At 36.8% G+C, this 26,038-nt stretch overlaps 1 protein-coding gene across 3 annotated transcripts in view; it reads right to left on the bottom strand.

Moving 5' to 3' along the window:
- Positions 1-10,090: 10,090 nt before the first annotated feature.
- LOC306869935 (zinc finger and BTB domain-containing protein 44-like) overlaps positions 10,091-26,038 on the bottom strand; it is a 29,133-nt gene continuing 13,185 nt past the window's right edge. For 2 of the 3 annotated variants that reach the window (XM_079416893.1, XM_079416894.1), the window contains exons 2-6: positions 24,258-25,378; positions 22,172-22,256; positions 20,154-20,305; positions 15,686-15,986; positions 10,091-12,869 (exon numbers count right to left, since the gene is read on the bottom strand). In XM_079416893.1, the coding sequence (XP_079273019.1) occupies positions 12,527-12,869; positions 15,686-15,986; positions 20,154-20,305; positions 22,172-22,256; positions 24,258-25,347 (1,971 nt within the window). In that variant the 5' untranslated portion in view covers positions 25,348-25,378 and the 3' untranslated portion in view covers positions 10,091-12,526. The remainder of the gene's footprint in view (positions 12,870-15,685; positions 15,987-20,153; positions 20,306-22,171; positions 22,257-24,257; positions 25,379-26,038) is intronic. The other variant, XM_079416895.1, reaches the window with a different exon arrangement.

The raw sequence follows: 26,038 nt of genomic DNA on the forward strand, positions 1-26,038 counted from the left end.
GGGTGGCTACGGTGACCTCGGAATAAGAAAGAAACAGACTAATATTAGCGTAGATGCCATTCTTCTAACAATGTAACAAGTACATCAGGTGTTTTGGTAAGTGTTCCCGGTTCCGGTTGACCTAATTAATGCAGCCTAACAATCCTTTAACGGATTTGAATTATAGAAATGCAATAGAGTATTATGTGTAAGCCAGGTTAAAGAGATGGGTCTTTAATCTAGATTTAAACTGACAGAGTGTGTCTGCTTCCCGAACAGTGTTAGGTAGATTGTTCCAGAGTTTGGGTGCTAAATAGGAAAACGATCTCCCGCCCGCAGTTGATTTTGATATTCTAGGTATTATCAAATGGCCAGAGTTTTGAGATCGCTCAAATATTGAGGTGCCAAACTATTCAGGGCCTTATAGGTAATCAGCAAGATCTTAAAATGTATGTTTAATAGGGAGACAGTGCAGTGTTGACAGAAGCGGGCTAATGTGGTCATACTTCCTGGTTCTAGCTGCTGAATTTTGAACCAGCTGGAGTTTGTTTATTAAACGTCCAGAGCAACCACCCAATAAAGCATTACAATAATCTAGCCTCGAGGTCATGAATGCATGAATTAATGTTTCTGCATTTGACATTGAGAGCATAGGTCGTAATTTATATATGTTTTTAAGATGGAAAAATGCAGTTTTACAAATGCTAGAAACGTGTTTTTTGAAGGAAAGATTGCTATCAAAAAGTACGCCTAGGTTCCTAACTGATGACGAAGAATTTACCACTTACCACTGTTGTTTGATGAACTCGTGAAAAACGGAGTGAGAAAAAATAAAACAATAATAGGTGCGAATAGAAACGCAAATGGATTTAAAAAGTGTAAATTAATACCGAAATATGGTGGGAATTAAGTTATATATTATCACTTTAAACAACAGAGAGTGAAAGAAAGATAGAGATTCAACAGAAAAGCGAAGCTACACGGAGCTACAATCACAAACCTCTCAGCAGCACGACAGACAGGGACAGACAGAAGCAATCGATCATAGTGCGGCCTTTCTTTCTCCTCAAACGTTTTTCTTATTTATGATGGGAAGGGCCGCACTTAGTTGGACACCGTTTCTGTGTCTTTTTTTGAGGGGCAGGCTAATTCACTTCCTAGCGTGATGTTGTTGGGTTTTGCTCCAGACACTTTGGGCCAGTGATGTTTATCACAGGGCAATAGTGGAAAGCAGGGCTGAGACTGTTTTTGAGAGGATCATTTATTTGTTTGTTTTTTTCCCTATAGATTTCGAGGTTTTACCACAAAACGATCTGAATTGTGACACCACATCTTCAGAATATCAACCATATGACTTAGTTTACTGAATGGCATATTTCTGTCTGTTGGGACTCATTTCTTATTGGTGAGAAATGTCAAAGAGTTCTTGCTGTCTACTTGTTGTTGTGAAATGATGAAGAATGCTCCTCCAACTGTCTCAGAGCAGCATTTGGCTGCCGTGATAACAAACATAGCCTTGGAAGGGAGGAGAGGTTCCCGGTTTGCGTCAAACCTACTGGATCACACAGAATAGAAAAATATCTGCTCTTATTAAAGTGACTCAGCATACGTGCTGGAACTGTTAATGCATATGCTATTTTTTCAGATTTACTTTATTACTACAGGAGCTTTAAAACTCATTCTGGACATTGTGTAGAGACAGAGTAATGAAGAAAAGAAATCAGTTTTTGAATCTCTTTGGAAAGCGGGCTTTGGGAGCATTGTTTCATTAAGCCATTTTCATTAATTTACTTGAACACCTACAAACATAAAAACTTAAGCAAAATTAAATTTCTATCTTTGTGTAATATATTTAATTTTGCTATTACTTGCAATTTGTTCATTTGTTCCTATTTACTGGCTGTCACTTATGTTTAATAATGTTTGAACTTTATATTAGTTAGGCTAGTGGTTTTTATTTATTTTTTGTTGTGGTATTAACATTGAAATTGATAATTGTACGATTTTATTGGTATCTAAAATATTGGTGTCAAGTTTATTTATTAGAATAGGCTACAAAAATCAAAGTTGATAAAAGCAACTATTTTATAAAGCTTTTTGTGGCAAGGCTAGTGCAAATATTAACAGGGCAAGTAATAATTTTAACCACTGAAAAAATCCTTAGCATTGAGCCCAGCTCCATTTTATTCAATTCCTGCTTGTCAACTGGCAATCCCTAAGTCAAATCAAAGTCTCTTTAAGACAAGTCATGTCACTCGGCGGCCATCTTTGAAACGACTCTCGGGCATCCAAGTGCAGCTCCTATCACTTTGTATGGGGAAACATCAAATTCTCAAAAACTGTTCACTAAGCTCACGATTAAATTTCATGTTTGAAATCACCAATGAAATCGGACAACAACTGTGTCATAAATGTTGTTTCTTTTGCTCAAATAGCGTTATAAAAAGCTTATTACTCAGGCTAGATCAGCCAGTGCGCATGCGCAGTCCTGAGCGCGCGTCTCAGAGAGCTGACTGTTTCTATAGCAACCGCGACTTTTAACAGCAGCTGCAGTGACGCCTGACTTTACCGATTAGCGATTGGCTCTTTCATTCAGAAGCGTTGCATTTTCCCCCGTTCATAACTATGCAAGTGACATGTCTTGGGTATTCTAGTCTTTGGTCAAATGCAGTCACCAGGCTGTACCGGTTAACTAAGTAAATATGCCAGAAAATTAAATTTTTTAGGAGCTTTGGCTACAAAATGTGACCTCTTCAAAGACAGAGTTTAAAAATAAAAAGTATAAAAAAATAACAGAGCATATAACGGTAAAAAGCAAAAAAAAAAAGTGATCTACACAACATCGGCTTGTTTTTCTGATCATTATAGATCATGGAAAGTCAGAGAAAAGTCAGGGAAATTGACATTTGATTTAGAGTGGGAACCCAGAATGTTAAACTACCATACCACGAAACAATATTGTATGTTAAAATACTTTCAATCATCGATCTATAAACAATAGTCAAAAATCCTCCCATTGACACTTAGATTACTTAACTTCCTGAGCAGACCTAAACGCCATCTTGCTTTATGTATGTGGTCCACATTTTCCTGAAATGAAAATTTGCCATCAATAATTGTGCCTAAATATTTAAAATTGAATACTTGTTCTACCTTTATACCTTTTAAAGGAACCTGTCTTCTTTTGGTTCCCACAACAAAGTTCCCTTGTCTTCTCAATGTTCAATTGTAGATGAACCACTGCACAGGACTTTTAATGTAATCAAGGTAAATTGAACTATTCATGTCCAATTGGCTTTATGGAACCAAAAAAGGTTCTTCTATGGCATTGCTGTTGCTGTGCAACTTTTGAAGCACCTTTATTTTTAAGTGTATTTAACAATCTGTTATAGTTTAGATAATTTAGAAGTTTCATCTGGTGTTGCTGAAATATATTGTTGAGTATAATCAGCATAATGCAAGCTAATAATATTACCAAGGGGCAACACGTACATTATAAAAATAGCAGAGGGCCTAAGACAGATGCTTGTGGCACTCCATACTTTACTGTGTTAAATAAGATGATTCCCTGTTTAAATAAACAAAGTGGTAATGGTCAGACAGGTAGGATCTAAACCATCGTAAAGCCTGTCCTTGAATAGCCATATAGTTTTGTTATCATTCTATGAGTATGTCATGATCTATTTTGTTTACCGCAGCACTAAGATCAAGTAAATCTTGTAATGAGATACAGCCTTGGTCTGTCAAGAAGCAAGTCATTTGTAATCTAATAAACATGTAGTTGATTTTTTTCACCACCACTATTTGTGTGTGTGTGTGTGTGTGCACTACTGTCACATGGATGCAGATCTTATCTTTTTTCCCCATCTACTACACTCCCAGTTTACTGACATTCTACCATTCTGGAAAATATCACTCTTATCGTGTTATGTTTGAAATGTTGTCATTTGCATTTGATTGAGTTTTCCATCTACTTTCCAACATGCAATGGAAAACTGCAATAAAAAAACTGGACACATTCTCATTAAATAATGGGAAAAAAAAATTATGGAAAAAAAGAAAGACTAAGGTGACGTGTAATTTCTGTGCTATTTGTGGCACCAAATGGAATTGCAATCTGAGCAACATCATAATATTTGATCAACCAATGGTGTGAGGATACTTGTTTGTCCAAGCAGTGGCAGACCGGGGGAGTGTTTAAAAACAGTCGTGTTTTGCCTATTAAACATCATATAGATTTTAAAATCTTGCTAATTATTTATAAAGCCCTGAATGGTTTAGCTCCTCAGTACTTGAGCGAGCTTTTATCGCATTATAGTCCTCCACGTCCATTACGTTCTCAAAACTCTGGCCATTTGATAATACCTAGAATATCAAAATCATCTGTGGGGCACAGATTCTTTTTCTATTTAGCGTCCAAATCTGGAACAATCTACCTAACACTGTCCGGGAGGCAGACACACTCTGTCAGTTTAAATCTAGATTAAAGACACATTTCTTTAACCTGGTTTACACATAACACACTAATACACTTCTAATATTCAAATCCGTTAAAGGATTTTTAGGCTGCATTAACTAGGTCAACCGGAACTGGGAACACTTCCCATAACATACAATGTACTTGTTACATCGTAAGAAGATTGAAATCTACACTAATATTAGTCTGTTTCTCTCTTATTCCGAGGTCACCGTAGCCACCCGATCCGGTCCGTATCCAGCCCAGATGGTCACTGCAGTCACCAGATCCAGTTCGTATCCAGATCAGATGGTGGGTCAGCATCCAGAGACGACCTCTACAGCCCTGAACGTCAGCAGAGACCAGGACACCTATATGAGCCCCAGAGACAGATCCCCAGTGAGGACCCCGCCACCTAGACAGCCATCAGAAAAAGACCACTGGTACCAGTTGAGCCCTTACAATCTGACTTTGCGGCAGTTGGAACAAACTACTGGTTCGTTTGGCCAGAGGAGAACTGCCCCCCCCGACTGAGCCTGGTTTCTCCCAAAGTTTTTTTCTCCATTCTGTCACTGATGGAGTTTTGGTTCCTTGCCGCTGTCGCCTCTGGCTTGCTCAGTTGGGGACACTTCATTTCCAGCGATATCGTCGACCTGATTGCACAGACACTATTTTAACTGAACTGAGCTGGACGATGACATCACTGAGTTCAATAATGAAATGCCTTTAACTGAAAATTGAGTGTTTAATCTTGTCATTTTACATTATTGACTGGACTTTTGCAGATTTGACTGGTGCCACGTGGAAAGAAATTACACACTTGACCATTAATTTGCACTACTACTCTACACGGGCACAAAGTAAGAAGGATAACAGAAAAAGTAAGTCTCAAATAGAGAAATTCCAGAAGGCAAATATTGTTTATACTAACCTTTGGGCTTGTTCCTGAATGACATCTCTAAAACCCTGAGCTGCGGTATGTCTAAAAGCAAGTTTTGAACTTGTGTGTCAGTTTGAGTTTGGCACATCTATGTAGGATTAAGTCAGTATATTTGAATGACAACAGGATTAGATCATCATTTGTGACGGGTAGCGCTCTTCATCATTTCATCTGTGGGCTGCTGCTTCAGTGACATGAAGGAGATGAACTCCTGCTTCCAGACTCTTTCCACTCGCTCCAAAGCAGAGCTATGTGGACTGTTTCCTAGGCAACAACACCAAACATCAGATGACAGTATGTCTGAGTGTATATTACAGTTCAGTAACGTGCCAAGAAACTGTTCTGTTGAGGCAAAAACACACTCAGAATGAAAAATGAGTCAGAATAAACGTTATCTCTGGTCGCCAGATACCTGGAATGTTAATTTCATATCATGCAAAAAGGGAGAAAAGAAAATCAAACATTTCTCTGTCACTTAATGTGTTTAATATTAGCTGCCATTGTTATTATGGATCATCCGGTATAGATGTGTTAATCATCAAAATAAAATGGATTTTTCTTAAAAATCCAGACTCCATTTCAACAGACATATTGGAGAGAAACAGCTAAACAGTGCTCTGTCATGACGTACCTATCATTACACAATCTGTTGGCATAACACCCCATTCATAAGTGCACCTGAGGAGTTATATCAACTTCTTGGCTTCTTGAAATGCTGCAGCCTGCCTGATCATGATGTTTGATTTGTTGTATATGGCAGTGATCTCAAAAGCATAGCATTCTTTTCCCTGACAGTGTGGTTTTAACTTTACAGCCACAAACGGATTTTATGGCTTTACTATGTAACGTTTAAGTAGATTTTCAAGTTCCATACTTGAATGCTTACATGTTAGTTTTACTTTCACTCTAGTACATTTCAATGGCCAGTATTGTATTTGACTTTAAAAGTAAAACTAATAAAACATGTTTGAACTTGCACACTTTGTTTATCCGGCGAACAATGGCATTGTGCAGTGTAACATGCGTTGGCATTGACAGAAGTTTTTTGCTAGTGTCAGTGTTGATATCAAGAGCAACTGCAACCAGGAAAGTTTAACACAATAGAACAATACCAAACTTTCAAACATGAGCCCCACTAGTACTTATTAATTTAAATAAATGACTTTATATACAGGGCAACTTTAAAAACTACTAAATAAAAAAGAAAAATTAAATTGAAATTGTAGTGTAGATGTCAAATCATCAACTGCATTTTATTTTAATTAAACAGGGTTGATGCATTTTCTGTGCAGGTGAAAGAAAAAAAAATCTAATAATTACATTTTATTTCACTTAACACTTGAATAATGAAATGCTTATTGTGCTTTTTATTTTCACTATTTTATAAATTTATAAAAAATTTAGCTGAATCTACTTTGCATAAGCAACAGTAGTCAGCTACGAAATTGTTCATTCACATCAGATATAATTATATAATCTGTTGACAGGCCTGTATTTTGCTTTTTGAACAATCTATCATTTGCAAAGTCAGTTTTCCCTCCTTTCATTCTTCCATTCATTTTTCCTTTCTCTGCCACTAGAAGTTGTTAAACAAATATAAAGGTTTCCATTGCACCGCATTCGCATGTGTTACAAGAAGAGTGTTTGTTTTGACAAATCAAGCTGAAACATTTATGTCAAACATTTTGGATAAACATAACTTGACCTTGGTTTCTTTCCATTTTCAGTTATGCAAGTAGTTGCCGGCAAATTTCAGAGTCTAACTAAAGTTACACACAAAATTTCATTTTCTTTTATGACCCTTTGACCTAAACTCATGTTTTGGAATCTGTTTCAATAAATTTACTGCACGATTTGTGGCTTTCTTGTTGTTTTGACATAACAAGAACAGTAACTATGCAGCCTAATCCAGCACAGGTGGATCACCTCCAGATAGAGATATGATTGTAAACTCAATGTGGCAGAGAGAGAGAAAAATGGGAGCGTACCGTGTTACAATCTTCATTTTGGGTTAAGCTTAGTCAGTATTACCTGTTCCCAAAAGAAACATTATATTTGTAGTAAATAAATACAGCCTCTAGAATCTGGCTGGTGGTAAATTAAAGTCACCGAAGCATTTAAGTTCTGAATCGGAAAGACTAATGGTACTTGCTTATGGTCTTGGTCAATGGTTTATGACAAATCTGCTGTGTTAATGAAATCAGTGCCAGATGTCAAAATGGAGCATCATCAGTAGAGAAATAAATTATGCTATTTGGACCCATGTTTATTCATTATGTGATAAATGTTATGAAAAGCAAGCACTCTGCATCTCAGATGCTTTTATATCATATTTAAACAACCTCTGCATCTGGAGAACATTTCGCATATATCTATTTTGTTGTTTTTTTGGGATCCTGTTTGATAAATATGATTTCACCATCGCTGGAACCTTTCTACTTGACTAAGAGTCTTTGGCAAAGAAGAGAAGTGAATTGATCAAGGTGTTTATAAAAAAGGAGGGATTATTTGAAATAGCAGTCACTGGAACAAGAACCATATTGAAACACTTTCCAATTACTCTCTTCGGTTTGACCATTACATAACAGTGGTGACGGTGGAGCTCTCCTTGTGAAGACTGACCAGTTTGGAGCAAATTCTTTTCAGTCCTCTTTACTCAAAATACATTTGAAATGTCATTAACGATGATGAAGACATAAAGGTGCTGTAAGCTGTTTTTTGGAATACCACATATAAAATGTCCCTACCTGGCAGATGATCATCTTCAAAACTTATAAGACAATCCCAGGCTCGGCAGCAAAAAAGATTTATTAGAGCCGACTGTGGTTTTTTTAGCCGATCAGGAATGGCCCCTTGCTTATGCAGGATTTTGGAAGTATTGTTGAAATGACCAAAGTGCCAGAAATGAGTAAAATGTCTGAAATCACTTTAGGACTTAACTAGTTCTTCTTAAAATAAATCATAATAAACATGTCTTGTATTTTTTTTTATCCAACCCACAGCGCTTAGGTCCATTAAAGAAAGCAATTTGAAGAGTAGCTGCCATGTCTAATGCAAGATTGGGTTTATACAGAAATGCCATGTGTAACTCAAGTTCACAAGTACAGCAAACAATATTTGAAGTCAATAGAATGGAAGGACATTGAAAGGACATTGTTTACACAGAAGTATAGTAGTCTGCATTCAATTTTGATGTGCTTTGGTATAGAATAAAAAGGATTGTGGGGCCATATTGAAGAACTCTAATCCAGCACCACAAAATAGATAAAAGGTAGACAAAAGGTGGTTGTTGTATAACTTCATTTGACTAATGTCGCAGGTGTAGAAGGCAAAAGGTTTGGCACAAGACGTGCCCTTAGATTTATGCCCGGTAGAATCATTGATTTCTTTCACAGTAAATTAAAGCGATGCTAGGTCATGGTGCCTGAAGCACTGATGTGGCCAACAGCAGTGGAAAACTGAAAGTGGTCATTGTCAGTGTCACGGACATCATTATAAAATAGATTCTGGACCAGTTTTTGACATTTTAAGATTCATCAAAACCCTTCATTTTGTGAACTTTATCTGACTTGACCCATTTTTAGGGCTTTCTTTAACCACCCCTCCAGGGCTGATGTGGGTCACGCAGCCGGAGGACACCAAATCACAAGCAGGTGCTTGGACTCTGCAAATACTGTGCTATGTCACAAAAACTTCATCTAGAATGCCAAGGCAAAATTAAAAGCCTCTCATTGTTTCTTTTAGCATGTGTTTGTGCACCCGTTTGCCAAGAATTTCCTTACTACTGTTCTCTCACACATGTGTTTTTTTTTTCTGAGATAGAAAACTGTTATATGCAAAAACTTTTTCAGCAGTTTATAAACATGGTCATACACATACCTGTACAGAGGAACCAAGGGCCTCGCTAATAACATGTTTTAAATCTCTGCATTGTAAACACCCCTTAATTAATGTTATCATTACATAAAAGAGCCCAGTCAACATCCAAATCGTTGACTTGAGAATGGAGTTTTTATAAATCTGAACGTTGACATGGATTTTAGCATACGCACACTCGAAGATCAAATATGTATGTTTTAGGTCAACTTTATTTGCCTGGTTAAATAATAGTGCACATAATATACACTATAGTTCAAAAGTCTGGGAATGGTAAGTTCTTTAAGTCTTTAATGCTCAAAAATGCTGCCAAATGAGTAAAACAGCAATGAAATATAATTAAAAACTGAAGTAACTATTCTATTTTTATATCTATATAATCAAATATAGAATTCATATTTTAAAGTGTAATCCTGTGATGGCAAAGCTGTTACTCCAGTCTTCAGTGTCACCTTCAGAAATCAAATATCCTATTACCAATATTGAATATTATTATTAATATTTTTTTGGAAAGCCTTGATATATATATATTTTTTTCAGGGTTAATTGCGTAATAGACAGTTTAAAAAGAACAGCATTCTTGCTGAGTAAGAGTATTCATTTCTCAAATATATATTTGAACATTAGTGTATATGTTTTGGAATATTGTATGGCAAATACACAAACCAGAATGAGTATTTAGCAATAAGAATGGAAGCAATGAATTTAAGCAAACATGGGGTGTTAGGCTGTAACCATTTACTGCAAATCTTAATGTACGTAATGTTTTTACAAAACATCATTCAATAAATCTGAATTGGCACAGAAACGGATGATAAGAACCACTTGAATACAAAACGACTAATACATTTGTCTTTATGAAAATAAACACAAAACATACAGTTTAAACCATGTGTCGAATAGCACTTCAAAAATATTTTTAGTTTCAAGCTACATTTGAAGTCTACCAGCATTCTGTCTACAAAACATTATGAATTCATATCAATGCATGTTTATGCCAATTAAAATACAATACAGATCCAATATCCAAAGGCACAAGATACGACTAAAACTATAGGCTTTAAAAAAAGAATATAGAGTATATCAATAAGACATGGTCACCAAAGCGAACACTACGAGGCTCAAGTCAAATAACTACTCACACTCACACTGATATTACAAATGTACAAATTGACACTTTTTAAGGTAACTGTCATCAATACATGGAATCTGGAAAAAAAGCATTATGACTACTGAAATGTCACGTTTTCTTTCTGCTCAAACAACTGAACACCAAAGATTGAATATTGTATACAAAATGGTAGTTGCACATATCTGAAACGACATCCAACAAACGAATCAACCCATGCTATATTGTTTTTTCCCCCCCATATTTCTTTTTGCACGGAAAACATGCAAGTAGCACAAAGAGCAATCTGGGACAGACAGCCAATATTGTCTTATGGATAAATGCGTCACTACAAACTCTCAGACAATGAAGTAATTGAGTTTGAGCTAAAGCCGGCGGTTGCAAAAATGGAGAGAGTAAGATAAGCGGGAGTCCGTCTCAAGGGAAATGACATAAGAGAAAGATATTGCAACTTAGTTTTTGTAACACAATGTGATTTTTTCACTGTTTGTACACTAACAATTCATACGAATGGTTTATCGCAGGGAACATGCTTTAGCCTTTTCTCTCGACTAGCCCCCTTCCTGTATTTAATTATCTTCAGTCATTCAGCTCATTGTCCACTGCAGTATAAAAGATTTTAATTTTGGACCACTTGAATCATCCAAAACAATATTGCACAACGCTTATTAAAACTTTTTGTTCCCTACAAAATCATATTTGAATGGAGCAGCTTCGAGACTGATTGCCAGGTGCAATATCACACGAAGGAAGCGAAGATATGCAATCGTTACAACTACCGAACAAAACAAATGCTACATATTCCAAAGTCGCAATCAAGTTACATCTTCGATCAAGGCTCATGCCATAGTCACAAGGTGTTCATTAACTTTGTTTGGGAGAATATTAGGCACATACAACTATGGCATCAAGCTATGAGAAAATTCCATAGTATAATTCCAACAGCAATAAAATGGGAAAGGCTATGGAAATATCACCTTCCTTCCACTCTATTAAAACGTGACCCATTAGACAATTCTTCCATATGTCACAATCAAAAGAAGAATGTTAAACCCAAAGAATTCACATACAGCTCTTTAGATAGAATTGACGAGTGATTCGGAGAGCTGGGCAAGAGGCACAGTTTACAAAATTTAGCAGCATTACACATACAGCAGAAAAGAGGGCTAGGAAAACAGGGCTACTCTTCACATATACACGAATTCAAAACAACACACTAAAGCGCATTAGATTAGTCAGTCAATGCACAACAACCCATTGACTGGGTTTCATGGTTGTTTTGTGCAAGTCAGATTCAGTGTTTTGTTTCCGCTCTGAACACACATGGAAGTAGTAACACAGTCTTTCACATTTTTCGGAACGGTCCTCAGAGGATTGAAGCTTCCCAGTTTGTAACAGGTTTGTTTACAGTCAGAAGGGGCAGTTTGCGATAGTTAAGGCGCAGACATGAAATAGGAGAAAAGGAAGTCGCATAATAAAAGGAGATCAGTCTTAGCTGAACATAATGCAAAAAAAAAAGAAAAAGTATACAATTTGATTCTTATTGACAGACCGCCACACAGCGGTTAAACAATTGTATATTATGAATAAAAATATAATTAAATTAAAAAAATGTGCTTCCATGGAACAAATTCATTATAGTCACCGATATTAATGGGTTACTAATAAAAAAGGTGACATTTTTTATTTCAAGTTTTTTTTTTATTTTATTTTTTTTATTTAGAACCATGATCATCTTTCAGATAGATTTGTATGTAAATCCAAATCAAATGTGATTTTACAACAATTTTAAAGTAACCCCCACAAATTAAAAGGCATAACACCAAGCTTTTAAAACATACACTCTCAGAAAAAAGAAAAAAAAAAGTACAAAAGTTGTCACTGTGGTGGTACCCTTTCAGAAGGTACTAAAATGTACCATTTTGGTACTAATATATACATTTTAGGTACTAATACTTTTAAGACACTAATATGCACTCTTTATAGATAAATAAGGTACAAAGGTGTACCATTTTCAGAGCTACCACCCCAATGGCAGCTTTGGTACCTTTTTTCTGAGAATATAATAAACCGTCGACAACAGAAGTATTGAGTGTGCAACAGAACACTGACTGTTATTATACATGTTTACACGTATGGAACGTTTTCACTCAATTGTAATTGACACTAGTCTCTTCTTCTTTCTTCCACCTCTCTCCTTCTCTCCCTCGTCTTCCTCTGGGTCTTGCAGAGAGGTAACAGCAGCGGTGGACTTCGGGTGATCGCCTTGTGCGGCCTCCTCTCCGTTCCCTGACCTGGGGTTTGGGGTTTGGGAAGGAGGTGCAGAAGTGTGGTTGTCATAGTTCATGGTAGAGGAAACTTGAGAGATAACTGGTGTTTGGACTGAGGAAGAGGAGGAAGAAGCTTCAAAGGTCTGCTCACTCATCTCAAAGTGTCCCAGCCCCTCTTCCTCTTGCATGTGACTCAGGTAGTCTGGGAGGAGGAACTCACTAGGGCAAAAAAGGGAGAGAAGGGCCAATGTTCATAAAGTGGGTTAAGGTAAAAAGACAAGTTTAATGATCTTTACAATCATCTTTTAGAATCGTAGTACCTTCATTGGTTTCTAAGCACTATAAGCTCAAACTTTTTCATGAAAAATACTTGCTTAATGGGACTAAAACACAAAAGTAGGTTAAAGTTATTGCTTTCAGTCTCCTCTGTGAAGCCACAATCTGAGGATGTCAAACCACTCAGACGCAAGTTCAAAAAGTTATTTGTCAAAAAAAGTGTTTATGATTCATCCAAGATTGTGTTTCAAGTTTGGTATATGAGTCTAAGATTCTTTGGATTTTTATTTATATATTTATATATATATATATCTCTCGCTACTTCCAAAATGGAATCAACATGCTTGGACTGGCTGTCCGTTAAAAAAAAAAATTAAAAAAAAAAAACAAAATATATATATATATATATATATATATATATATATATATATATATATATATATATATATATATTTTTTTTTTTTTTTAACGGGCAGCCAGTCCAAGCATGTTCAAGTCAAACAATACATTTTGGCAAAATGTCCTCTGGCAAAACACTGTAGTTATCTAAACGAAAGTCAAAATTCAAAACTAGATTGAGGATTGTGGCTTGGCAGAAAAAGTGATATAGCAAGCAATCACACTTCAAACACTGATAGTTTAATCCATGAATAGGATTTAGATAATGACATCATTTCCTATTTTTTTTCACAGCAAGTCGTTGCACTCTTGACACTATGATTTCCAAATTCAACGTACTTAGCAGAAACTTTAAAGTAAAATTTTGACTGGTATTACATTTTTTTTTACAAAAATTCATTTAAAATATAGATTTTTTTTTTATGCGAGACATCGAATTAACCCAGTTAGCACTTTCCAATTTGTGTGTTTTTGCACATCTCAGAATTATACTTAGAAACGAACTCCCTGAAAGTAAAGCTCTTTGAAAGCTATGGCCGCAATTCTGGCTGCAATCACAACACATAAAACTTCATCGGGATCCACTACACGACCACTCCCTCTCTTAATAAGCACATGCCAGCAAACTATTGCCTCAGCACTGTAACTTGCATAGACACTGTTTATTTGTGCTTGACAAAGATGAATAGAACACAGATCCTAAGAGAGAGGGCTTAAATCAAATAAACGGTTGGATGAAGTAAGGTAGTCTATGTGTAGAAGGAACTCGATGCATAAAAGCACCTGACTCCCTTCCCTCTGCTTTAATGAAAGGCTACCGTCATGAAGGTTACCTCAGAAGAGTCTCCTCTGAAATATAGACAATGATTCCACTGAGCTTTTTTGAGAACTTAAAAACCTATTCAGCGGTAATTAGCTGACGTAGGATTGATTTCCCAGCTCACTCCAAATGTTTACATTTCAGTGCTTCTTTTCCTAATACACAGTCCAACTCTCGCTACTTCCAAAATGGAATCAAAGCCATGATTATTCCATTTAGAAAATACTTGTTTTCAAATGAAAGTCGCTTAGTTGGTTTTCTCTGGAGAACACATCTAGGAAGAATACACGTGCCAGTTTAAGAATAGAATTGATGTTAAGGAAATCTGAAGGGTGTGTATGCCCATGTGTTAAAGCTAGTCAGAAACAAATAAACCTTGTACTTTTCATAATACTAATCAGGACAGTTAATAGAGGAGATTTCAGTGATTTCCTGAAAGCTCTATTCATCGAGTAACTTCTGCCAAATGCAGTACAATGCAACTGGGTGTTACCCTGGACTGCGGTAAACCTGTTAAAACTAAGCAGGAAAGACATTTCATCTGATGGATGCATTTTGTCAATCACACCTCAAACGAGAAAAACCTGTCATCTTCAACTCTCTTTGAAAATACACAATGTTTTACCAGGAATACTTTGCAAAAAGGTTCAATTGGTTGACATTAGTTTATGCATTAGGTATCATGAACTAACAATCATTACAGAACTGTTTAATCTAGGTTAATGTTAATTTATAAATAATTTATAATATAAACTATTTGGTCATTGGTTACTAATGTACAGGTATGTTCATAATACATTAATTACTTTATATACTGTAAATTGAAATGTTAAAAATGTACACTACTGTCCAAAAGTTTGCGGTCAGTAAGATTTTGCCAAATAATTAATATGTATATGCAGCAAGCATGCATAAAAGTGACATGAGAGACTTTTAAGTTGTTAAAATGTCTTATGACTAATAAATTGAACGTTCTATTCATCAAAGAATATTGGGAAAAAAATGCATCACGGTTTCCACAAAAATATAATTTTTTTTCCATTTTGACAATAAGAAATGTTACCTGAGCACCAAATCAGAATAAACATTATTTCTGAAGGATCATGTGACACTGAAGACTGAAGTACTGGCTGCTTCGCCATCACAGAAATAGATTTTCAAATACGTTAAAATAGAAAACAGTTCTTTTAAATTGTAATAATGTTTCAGAATATTACTATTTTACCGTCTTTGATCAAATGAATTTAGACTTGGTGACCATTATTTATTTGTAAATTAAACATTAATCAGTATTAACAATGCTGTAAAACTACTGTTCATTGTTAGGTCATGACACCTAATGCGTTAACTATGATTAACGAATTTAACCTTATTGTAAAGTGTTCTAATTTTCCCTAATATACATATTCTTCAATACAGTTAAATAATTTCTACCCCCAATTAAAAAAAACGCATCTGCTACCTCAACATGGGATGAACGGCCGACCGTACAAAACTAAATTTGTACTATATTTTCTTAGAATGTTCAGCTCCTCCTCACCTGGTCTGGAAGTAGTTTGCTAGTTCTGACGCCTCATGGTTGAGACTCCTCAGGTGTACGATTAAATTGCCGGAGTTGGTAAACATGGCGCCGCACGTTTTGCACTCGTAAATCCGAGGCTTGCGGATGATGTGACGAGACACCCTCATGTGATGCTTATATTCACCGAAGGAAGTGAAAGTGGCGCTACAGATCTGGCACCGGAAACAGCGTTTACCTTCGTGCTTCAGCCGGTGCATCTTCAGAGAGTAAGCCCGCGTAAACTTTTTCCCGCAGCGGTCACACTGGAATGGCTTAATACCTACAGAAGAAAGATGTAAAAGATTATAGTCTCCTATATCAGAAAACAGGACATAATTAGCAAATACTGAAGCTGAATGAGACTGAAAGGAACGTAACAAGAATGTGTGTCTGTTTTAGTAGGTTGTGTGCTGATTGAGCTACACCTGCTAAGAAATGACAAAATAACCAAACACATCATTCTGCTCATGCAAATAATGTTTATTGTGAAGTTTCAATCTAGCAATATGTCAAGTTAGGTATGTTGTTCATTTAACCCACATCTAAACCAATTGCATACAATCGCTTTCACCAGTCCATAACTAATCGCTGTAATGAGGACTTCTGTTTGGACATTCAACTAACAAAGAGATTAGGTTGAATCATGGTGTCTTCTCCAAACAAGACGTTTATGTAATACAGGGCCCGATATTAAGCTTTTCCATGTTCTAGTGTGAAAGCTTATGTCAGCTATCCTAAAACATTTCAACAATACAGTTTTAGTAGCTGATGTATTAGCAAAATGCACATAGACAGAAGTTATCCACAAAGGACTGCAAACACTATATTATAGCCACTATAATCTTATTAGGTCATATACCCCTGGTTTCACAAACAAGGATTAAGTCTAGTCCTGGACTAAAATGTAAGTCTGAGCTGTTTCAACTGAAAGAAACTTGCACTGACTGATCTTAAAACATATCAGTGCCTTTGAAAATTGAGTGTTTATTCTTATTTTTATACATTACTGACACTCTATCCTCCAATTTGACACTGTTAAGTGCTTTGACACAATCTGTATTGTTAAAAGCGCTATATAAATAAAGGTGACTTGACTTGACTTTTGTCTTTAGATGCACGCCAGTAGTTTTTTTTCAAAGGCACGTTTATAAAAATGACTTAAATGTCCTAATTGAACAATGGCCTAATCCTGGCTTAGTCTTTAAGTAGGGCGATACGGCCAAAAATATTTGTACTAATTTTTTTTCTCCACCTCATACGATATCCATATTTAATCACAATATTCATTCACCATTAATTGAAACATGGATGAAAAAAATACCTGGGTTGTATGTATGATACTGAATAAAAATAATAATATTATGAATATTATTATTTTTACTTCAAGAAGCACATTTTCAGACATAATACTAATATATTTCTGTAATTTCTTCAAGTTGAACTGATCCTTTATTTTGATGGGTTGTCGTTGACAGTAGTTTTTCTTAAATATAACTGTGAAAAGCTTGTGAATTGACTCTCAGAACAGCTCTGATGGAGTTAAAGTTCATGTGTTCATGTCTTGCTATATTGCGATTAAGGTTGGGTATCATTAGATTCCGATAATCGATTCCGATTCTCATTGATTCCTAGTTCGATTCCAACAAGATAAAAAAAAAAAAATTTTTTTTATAATTTTTTAAGTGAAACATTTAGATGTTAAACACTTATTCTGTCTTTTTACAAAGTGTTCTGTAGCAGCTGAATAACATGAACAAGCAACTTACAGAACACAGGCCTTTTACACTTTTTACACAAAATTTGCCTATGGTTTTAACAAAAAATACCACAGCAAAAGCAACGAGACTAATACATTTTAAACATTAAATTGTTAAAGACAAGTAAACAGTCAGTAATAAGATAAGAACAAACAAATCAATTAGCAATAGCATACATAAATACAACTGAACAAATTTCAGGTATAGAAATTGAAATCAAAAGTTTAAAAAAACTTTTCTTTTTAGTTTTCTTTTCATAAATATTATATACAACCCAAATTCTGGAAATGTTGGGATGTTTTTTAAATTTGAGTCAAATGAAAACTAAAAGACTAACAAATCACATGAGCCAATATTTTATTCACAATAGAACATAGAGAACATAAATGTTTAAATGGAGAAATTGTACACTTTTCTCCACTAAATGTGCTCATTTCAGAATTTGATGCCTGCTACAGGTCTCAAAAAGTTGGCACGGGGGAACAAAGGGCTGAAAAAGAAAGACATTTTGAAAAGATTCAGCTGGGAGAACATCTAGCAACTAATTAAGTTAATTGACATCAGGTCTGTAACATGATTAGCTATAAAAGGGATGTCTTAGAGAGGCAGAGTCTCTCAGAAGTAAAGATGGGCAGAGGCTCTCCAATCTGTGAAAGAGTGCGTAAAAAGATTGTGGAATACTTTAAAAACAACATTCCTCAACGTCAAATTGCAAAGGCTTTGCAAATCTCATCATCTACAGAGCATAACATCATCAAAAGATTCAGAGAAACTGGAGAAATCTCTGTGTGTAAGGGACAAGGCCGAAGACCTTTGTTGGATGCCCGTGGTCTTCGGGCCCTCAGACGACACTGTATCACTCATCAGCATGATTCTGTCATTGACATTACTAAATTGGCCCAGCAATACTTCCAGAAACCACTGTCGGTAAACACAATACCATACCATCTGCAGATGCCAACTAAAGCTCTATCATGCAAAAAGGAAGCCATATGTGAACATGGTTCAGAACCACCGTTGTGTCCTTTGGGCCAAGGCTCATTTAAAAATGGACTGTTTCAAAGTGGAAAAGTGTTCTATGGTCAGACGAGTCCAAATTTGACATTCTTGTTGGAAATCACGGATGCCGTGTCCCCATGGCTAAAGAGGAGGGAGGCCTTCCAGCGTGTTATCAGCATTCAGTTTAAAAGCCAGCATCTGATGGTATGGGGGTGCATAAGTGCATACGGTATGGGCAGCTTGCATGTTTTGGAAGGCACTATGAATGCTGAAAGGTATATAAAGGTTTTAGAGCAACATATGCGCCCCTCCAGACAACATCTATTTCAGGGAAGGCCTTATATTTCAGCAGGACAATGCAAAACCACATACTGCAGCTATTACAACAGCATGGCTTCGTAGTAGAAGAGTCCGGGTGCTGAATTGGCCTGCTTGCATTCCAGATCTTTCACCTATAGAGAACATTTGGCGCATAATTAAACTAAAAATACTTCAAAGACAACCACAAACTCTTCATCAGCTGGAAACCTATGTCAGGCAAGAATGGGACTAAATTCCAACTCCAAAACTGCAGAAACTCATAACCTCGATGCCCAGACGTCTTCAAACTGTTTTGAAAAGAAGAGGAGAGGCTACACCATGGTAAAAATGCCCCTGTCCCAAATATTTTTAGACCTGTAGAAGGCATCAAATTTGAAATGAGCACATTTTGTGAATAAAATTGTAAAATTTCTCAGTTTAAGCATTTATTATGTTATCTATGTTGCATTGTGAATAAAATATTGGCTCATGTGATTTGAAATTCTTTTAGTTGTCATTTTATTCAAATTTAAAATACTTTCCAACATTTCCGGAAATCGGGTTGTACATTAATTGTCAATAAAGTTATGAACGTTATTCAGTCAAGATCAGTGAATGATTTTCTTTTATTTTTTGATTAACATTAATGACAGACAGCACATGTTTATTAGGCTGCTGCCTCTCTAAAACCAAATGCACGCGGGCGGATCTAAAAATACTTTTTACACGTGTTTTCTTTCACATCTATTTATGTTCACTTAAGACAAAAACGTCTGTGTTTATGATGATACACTGACGTATTTTTGTGCATGGTAAATGAGAAAGACGTTTAGGCTCGGAACAAATCTTCTTCAGTGGAAATGCACGGAACGGTTCAAGAATGGATGCAGGCTGGGAACCCACACTGGGTCTGCTTTTCTCTGTGCTCGCGCTTCAGATGTGTGCGCTGCACGCAAACAGTGCTCATGTTCTTTCCCTTCCTGCTTGTAAACCGTTTAAAATCACATTAAAATGCGAACGCAGGAATAGTTAAGCTGAATTGAAATGCACGTGTTTTATCGAGTACCCAGTTCTTGGAAATATGGTACTGGTTCTAAAACGGAACCGCTTCTCAATACCCAACCCTAATTGCGATGGCAGATGCTAAAATTTGTGATATTAGTGGCATGCACTGATTTGCTGTTGTCGTGTTTATTTCTGCGGTGTGACAGATTGTTAGACTAATCCATAGGCTTAAAATGCAATTTTATTGCAGACTCAATATGATTTTTTTTTTATTGCCCAGCCATATGAGTCCCCTTCAAAAACACAAAATGTAAAAAAGTTCTCTTTCTTTTCACATGCAATGCCCTTATCAATGTCGAATCCAATAATAGCAGAGGCTCTCTCACCAGAGTGGATGAGCATGTGCTGCTTGAGATTCTGTATTCGAGTGAAGCGGACGCCACATGTAGGGCACTGGAAGGGCCGTTCAGGACCGTTGAGTCCTGGGCGAGTGGAAGGGCTAATGTACAGGTGGTATGGGTACTGGACATTCTCCAGCCTGGAAAAAGAGTGACAGGACAAGAGACTAAATTAGATGAGCCAATTGCACACAGAGTCTTAGTAGTCATTAAAGGGAGAGTTCACCCAAAAATTTTAATTAAGTCATCATTTACTCACCCTTGTGTTGTTCTAATGCGTATGCCCTTCTTTCTTTTTCAGACCACAAAAGGAGATTTAAAAAAAAAAAAAAGTCCTGCTAGTGCTTTTCCATCTAATGCCAGTATATGGTGATCAACATCAAGCTTTTAAAAAAGATGCAAAAGCATCACAGAGTGGTCACATAAGACGTGCCGAATATTCCAAGTGTTCTGCGGGTATACAACAGGGTTTGGTTAGAAACACACTTAAGTTTAACATATTATGTAACAAATAAAAAATGGGACATGAAAAAACAACGCCTAGAAATCCCCCTAAAAAGTATCTATATGTTATTTGTTCACCGAGTTGAATAACTTCTTGTTGCGAGTTACCGCAGACGCAGTCATGTTTAATTTCAGTCTGTTTCTTACCAAACCCTATCATATAGGGTTTTGCACGTCGTGTGTGTGTGAGTGAGAGAGAGGGGGGGAGGGGGTCACATCACAGCATGTCAGCTGTCTTAATCGCGGCTTGGTGCAAATACATACGAACATCATCACTGTGTCTGTCACGCGACTCTGTTCCCCTCTCGGGCTTGAACTGATTGTAAAACTAAGGAGATTATTAACTGTCTTTACTTTTATTTTGAGAGCTGAAGCTCGCGATTATGGAAAGGGGCGTTACATTTCCGACAAGAGCTTGTGGTGTTCGGCCAATCACAATGCACTGGGTCAGTTGGCCAATCATAGCAGACTGCGCCTGTCGGAAGGAGGGACTTTGTAGAAAACTAAGTGTTTGAGAGAGGCGGGGCATAGAGGACCAACAATAATGTACAGTATTTGAAAAATAATGTGTTTTTTGAACATTAAATGTCAACATATTCTGTTACACCAAATAATGATCTTTAAAAAAAGCATCATATGACCCCTTTAAAAGCTTGATGTTGATCGCCATATACTTTCATTATATGGAAAAGCTTTTTGTGGTCCAAAAAAGAAAGAAAGGCAGAGTTTTTGAAGCTTCAGTTTGTTTACATCTAGGCAACGCTAGACGATCCTATAGACAACAGTATTGCTCTCATGACTGATCGGCAAGACCTCCTTGTTTAGTGCGTTACGGCATTTACAGGAAAACCATGACGTCGTGACTGGGATGAAACTTGCAGTACATTTTTATTGTAAAGTAACCTCTTATATGTGTAAATATATAGGACATTTTGATTTTCTATGTCATGACCACTTTAAATGAATAAATGTAAATTTGGGTAGGAATGTGTCACACTAGTCTTCAAATTGCCTATTGAGTATTTTACTTGTATTCATGCTACCACCACTATTTCCTTTGTCTACAGATCCACAGAGATCACCCCACATAGGTTTAAGGCTAAAATATAACACATTTAGTCAGGTATATCAAGTTGTCATATAAAAGCAGACTTCACTGCTAAGACGGAAAGCAGTGTCTTTTTTATCCCATTTGTTTTGCATCATACCATTTCCCTATTCTTCCAGTATTCCAAAAGGCAAATTCAGGTCCAAGAAGTTTCCAGAGAGTCTGCCAACTAGCTTCTCTGGCCTCTTGGCAAAGTAATCCCCATCTTAATAGCCACTACAATATCACAGAAGTCTCTTCTGCTTAATAAGCAAGTATACATGAGGAAAGATGATGATGAGAAGACTAAAATATTATGTCCCTCCTCAGAGGGGCCCTTTAGTTCAATAATAAAATTGAGACGTCATAAAAGGATTCTCTGTAAAAACAACACAGACACCAAAGGTGGTCTTACCTCTCATCCTCCTCCATGTGACCAGTAGTGTTTGGAGTGCCCTGCATGGATTGGAGACCATCCGTCACCCCCTCATCCAGGGAGCCTAAAGAAAGAGCAGAAGGTAGGTTCTGAACCTCTGTTCTAGTAAAACCTTAATATTTTGTCATCTACTTTTATTTTAAACAGATATAGCCTCAGACAAACATTCTCAAAAGCGCATGAAATAAGAGTAACAGTGTGATAAATATGAGGTAAATGTGACATTTAAAAGTTAAGTAAATATAAGGTTGATCCAGTGAAAAGGTAACAGCAATTATGACTTTGATGATCTACTGACTCACTAAACACGTGGGTCAATGACATGAAAGTTATAACAATAAAGAAATGTCACGTGTTCTAAACTTGCTTTTTCCAGGTTCTTATAAATGTACTCCTTGTATTCAGGTTGATTTCCTATGGTTTGGAAGAACTTTCAGGAAGGTTTTAATTTAATGACTTAAATGTAATGTGCAACACGAAAACACATCATAATTGCAAAAAGTGTTGTGAAATATACACTGCTTAGGGGTGACCTCGAATAGTCGACAATTCGATAGGAGGAACCTGATTCGACTCCCAATCTCACAGTCGAATATTCGCAGGGTTTTATGATCATCCCAGTTTGGCTATATGGGGGTGCTCAAATGTCACATAGAACTACCGGTTTTCTCTCAATAAGTTAATATACACCCTATTATGATAATGCGGTAAATAAGAATCTGAAAATAAAGAAGCTTTAAATAAATATTTTAACGTGCGTTAATAAATCCAAACACCCAAACATAGATGTAAGCTTCACTTTCCATAATCCGTGACCGACAGAGGAGCAATCTTGGCGGCAGGGATTTAAAACTTTACCCCGACTCAAACTGACACAGGCAGAATGAAAGACTGGAATTTTCCGATCTGGTAGGGTACAATTTTGGCCGGTTTATATATATTGCATTTATACATTTCGGCCGGTTTATATACATATTGTGTATATATATATACACAATATATATAAACCGGTGCGCAGCGCGAGCAGGACAAACAACAATAATATTAATGACTATGACTGCCACAGTCATATACATAGCATTATAATGAGAACACTATTATAATAAATCGCTGTAAATTTTTAGAGTTTAGTTGCCGTGTTTCTGCACATTGTTGCGCGTCCCCAAAATGAGTTCATTCAGAGCCGAGCACGTTCTTTCGGGGCATTTTGTGCATGTTATAATGAGAGCACTATTGTAAAAAATGTTGTGAATTCTTAGGGTTTCGCTGACGTTTAATGTTAACTATCTTTTTATCAAAACATAAAACATTTTTTACCCCGTTTGTATCTGCGAGGTGTCCGGTATACATTTTCCCTGTGTGTTAACGTCAGTAATTATGACTATCTCTTGGTAATGTATTTTGCCCCCGCCCCCAAACATATGAATCGACTATCAGTCGACTATCGGCAAGATTCGAAAATCCCGATTCGACTATGAAAATCCTTAGTCGAGGACACCCCTAACACTGCTATTGAACATTTTTGGGGCTAGTAAGATTTTTTGAAAGATGACTCTTGGTCACCAAGGCTGCATTCATATGACCAAAAATACAGTAAAACTAATATTGTGAAATAATACAATAATTGTTTTCTGTTATCTCATATCTGATGGCAAAGCTTATCACAATTAGTGTTAATGTTATTAAAATAATACAAATTATAATTAATGCACAGTCATTGTTATTTTTCAGGATTATTTGATGAATAGAAAGTTAAAACAGCATTAATTTTTTTAACAGTATTTTGTGACACTATAAATATCATTAATGTCACTTTGATCAATTTAATGCATCCTTGCTAAATACAAGTATTAATTTCTTTAAAAAAAATTACTGACCTAACATTTCAAAAAACAGTTGTGTATTTTTCAAGGTAAAATTTTTTTTTTTTTTTTTTACCATGAATTATTAATTCATAAATGTCATTACGTTTTCGAGAGTTACACCACATGATATTTTACAAAATAACCAAAATATCAAAGTAAATTTAGGGTATCACTATTAGGTAAAGAGTAAAGAGCCTTACCAATGGATGAGGACTGAGGGCTGATGAGTAGATCTTCTTGGGTGTGTTCATTGCCAGGAACCGTCTGCTGGTCACTCAGAGAACTGTGTGGAGCACTGACTGGTTGAGAAGCTTCTTCGTGCACTTCTTCATCACTCAGCCTTTCCACCTTCACCTGTACATCATCTTCTTCTTCCTCCTCCTCCACCCCTGCTACGCCTCCTACACCCAGGCCGCGTGGGCCCTCGCAGGCCAAATACTCCACCAATGCCCGTCCACTAGAGTCCTGCCCCGACGCTCCAGATGGTTCCAGGAGACCTTCAGGTAGTTTTGACTTTTCTGCCGCAAACCGGCGGTCCACACCAAAGGGGTACGTCCAGGAGAAGGCCAGAGATGGTTCCAGAGCCTGCGCTGAACTCTCTGGGAAGGAGGAAGAGGAGGGAGAGGGATTTGGGACTTGTGGAGAGGTTGAGGATGCTGGTTGTGGGCTCGCAAAACCTTTGCGCTTGCGTCTAGACTCGCGGCATACAGGAATGGGCCGCTCTGGTACGCTGCATTCGGATGATACCGGAGATGGCGAGAGGGCATCTACAGGGGCAAGGGTGCAGCTCGCATGGCCTTCAGGGGTCTCTTGGGGTCTGTGTAAAACTGCAGGCTGGGTGCTTCCAGGACCTCCTGCTCCCGAGGATGCCGAGTTCCACAGAATACTGGACTTCATGAACTCAGAGCAAGTGTTGGCCACCGCAAACATCTGCATGTAGCTAGCAGCTGCCAGTACGTCAATGATATTCTCCGTACTAATGGACAGGGTGGACGTGTACGCATATTCCAGAAGAGGAGCAAAACCTGCAACCGTCACGTGTTGGAGATCCAGCACGTGTTTGTTATCTTCACCTACTATTACAGTGTCTTCTTCAGCCGGCTTCCCAGACAGCTTCGCTCGAAGGAAGTCACTACAGCAGGCTAGCACTACCTTGTGGGCCGAGAACATCTGGCCTTGTACACGGATGGTAACGTCACAAAAGTGACCCTCACTGCGTAGAGTGTTGAGCTTATCCAAAAGCTCTTGGCTGTGGTTGGGGGAGTTGTGAGTGAAGGTTTTCACACCCATCCTTCACAGCAGGAAGAGGAGTCTGGACTGCCTGGAAAGAATAAGAAACTTTAGTGCAACAAAATGGCCAATAAAAGCAAGTTATAGGTTTGATATAATTGAGCTACAAGTTCTAAACATGACACAATCTGTAAATGAATATTTGAAGTAGAGATGTAAGTTTGCAGGAATATTCATAATCATTCCAATTAAAGGGATAGTTCACGCAAAAATTACAATTCTGTCAACATTAACTCTACATAATTTCATAAAGTGTCAAACCTGTATGACTTTCTTTTGTGAAACATAAAAGTAAAATATTTTGAGGAATGTTGTTCTCAAAACATTTTCTTTTATTTTTCGTAGAAGAAAGAAAGTCATGCAGGTTTGGCACAACATGAGGGTGAGTAAATAATGACAGAATTTTTATTTTTGGGTGAACTATCCCTTTAACAATCAATTAATTGGATTAGTATTGCAAAAACATGAGAATTCCAAATATCTTGCACACACAGCCAATTTTTTTTTTTTTTTTTTTTTATGTGTATAATAATAAAAAAGTACCTGCAAAAAAATGACTTTTTCAAATTGTAAATTTTTTATGTCACTGGCAAGGAATATTTCTCCTCACTGCTGATCTAGCAAAGCTACTTATACAGACTGAAGATACACAGCTTTACACCTTCAGCACTTTTCAGTTCCAGTGGTCCTT

This window comes from Barbus barbus (genome assembly GCF_936440315.1).
Source record: "Barbus barbus genome assembly, chromosome: 5".
NCBI classification, from domain to species: Eukaryota; Metazoa; Chordata; class Actinopteri; order Cypriniformes; family Cyprinidae; genus Barbus; species Barbus barbus.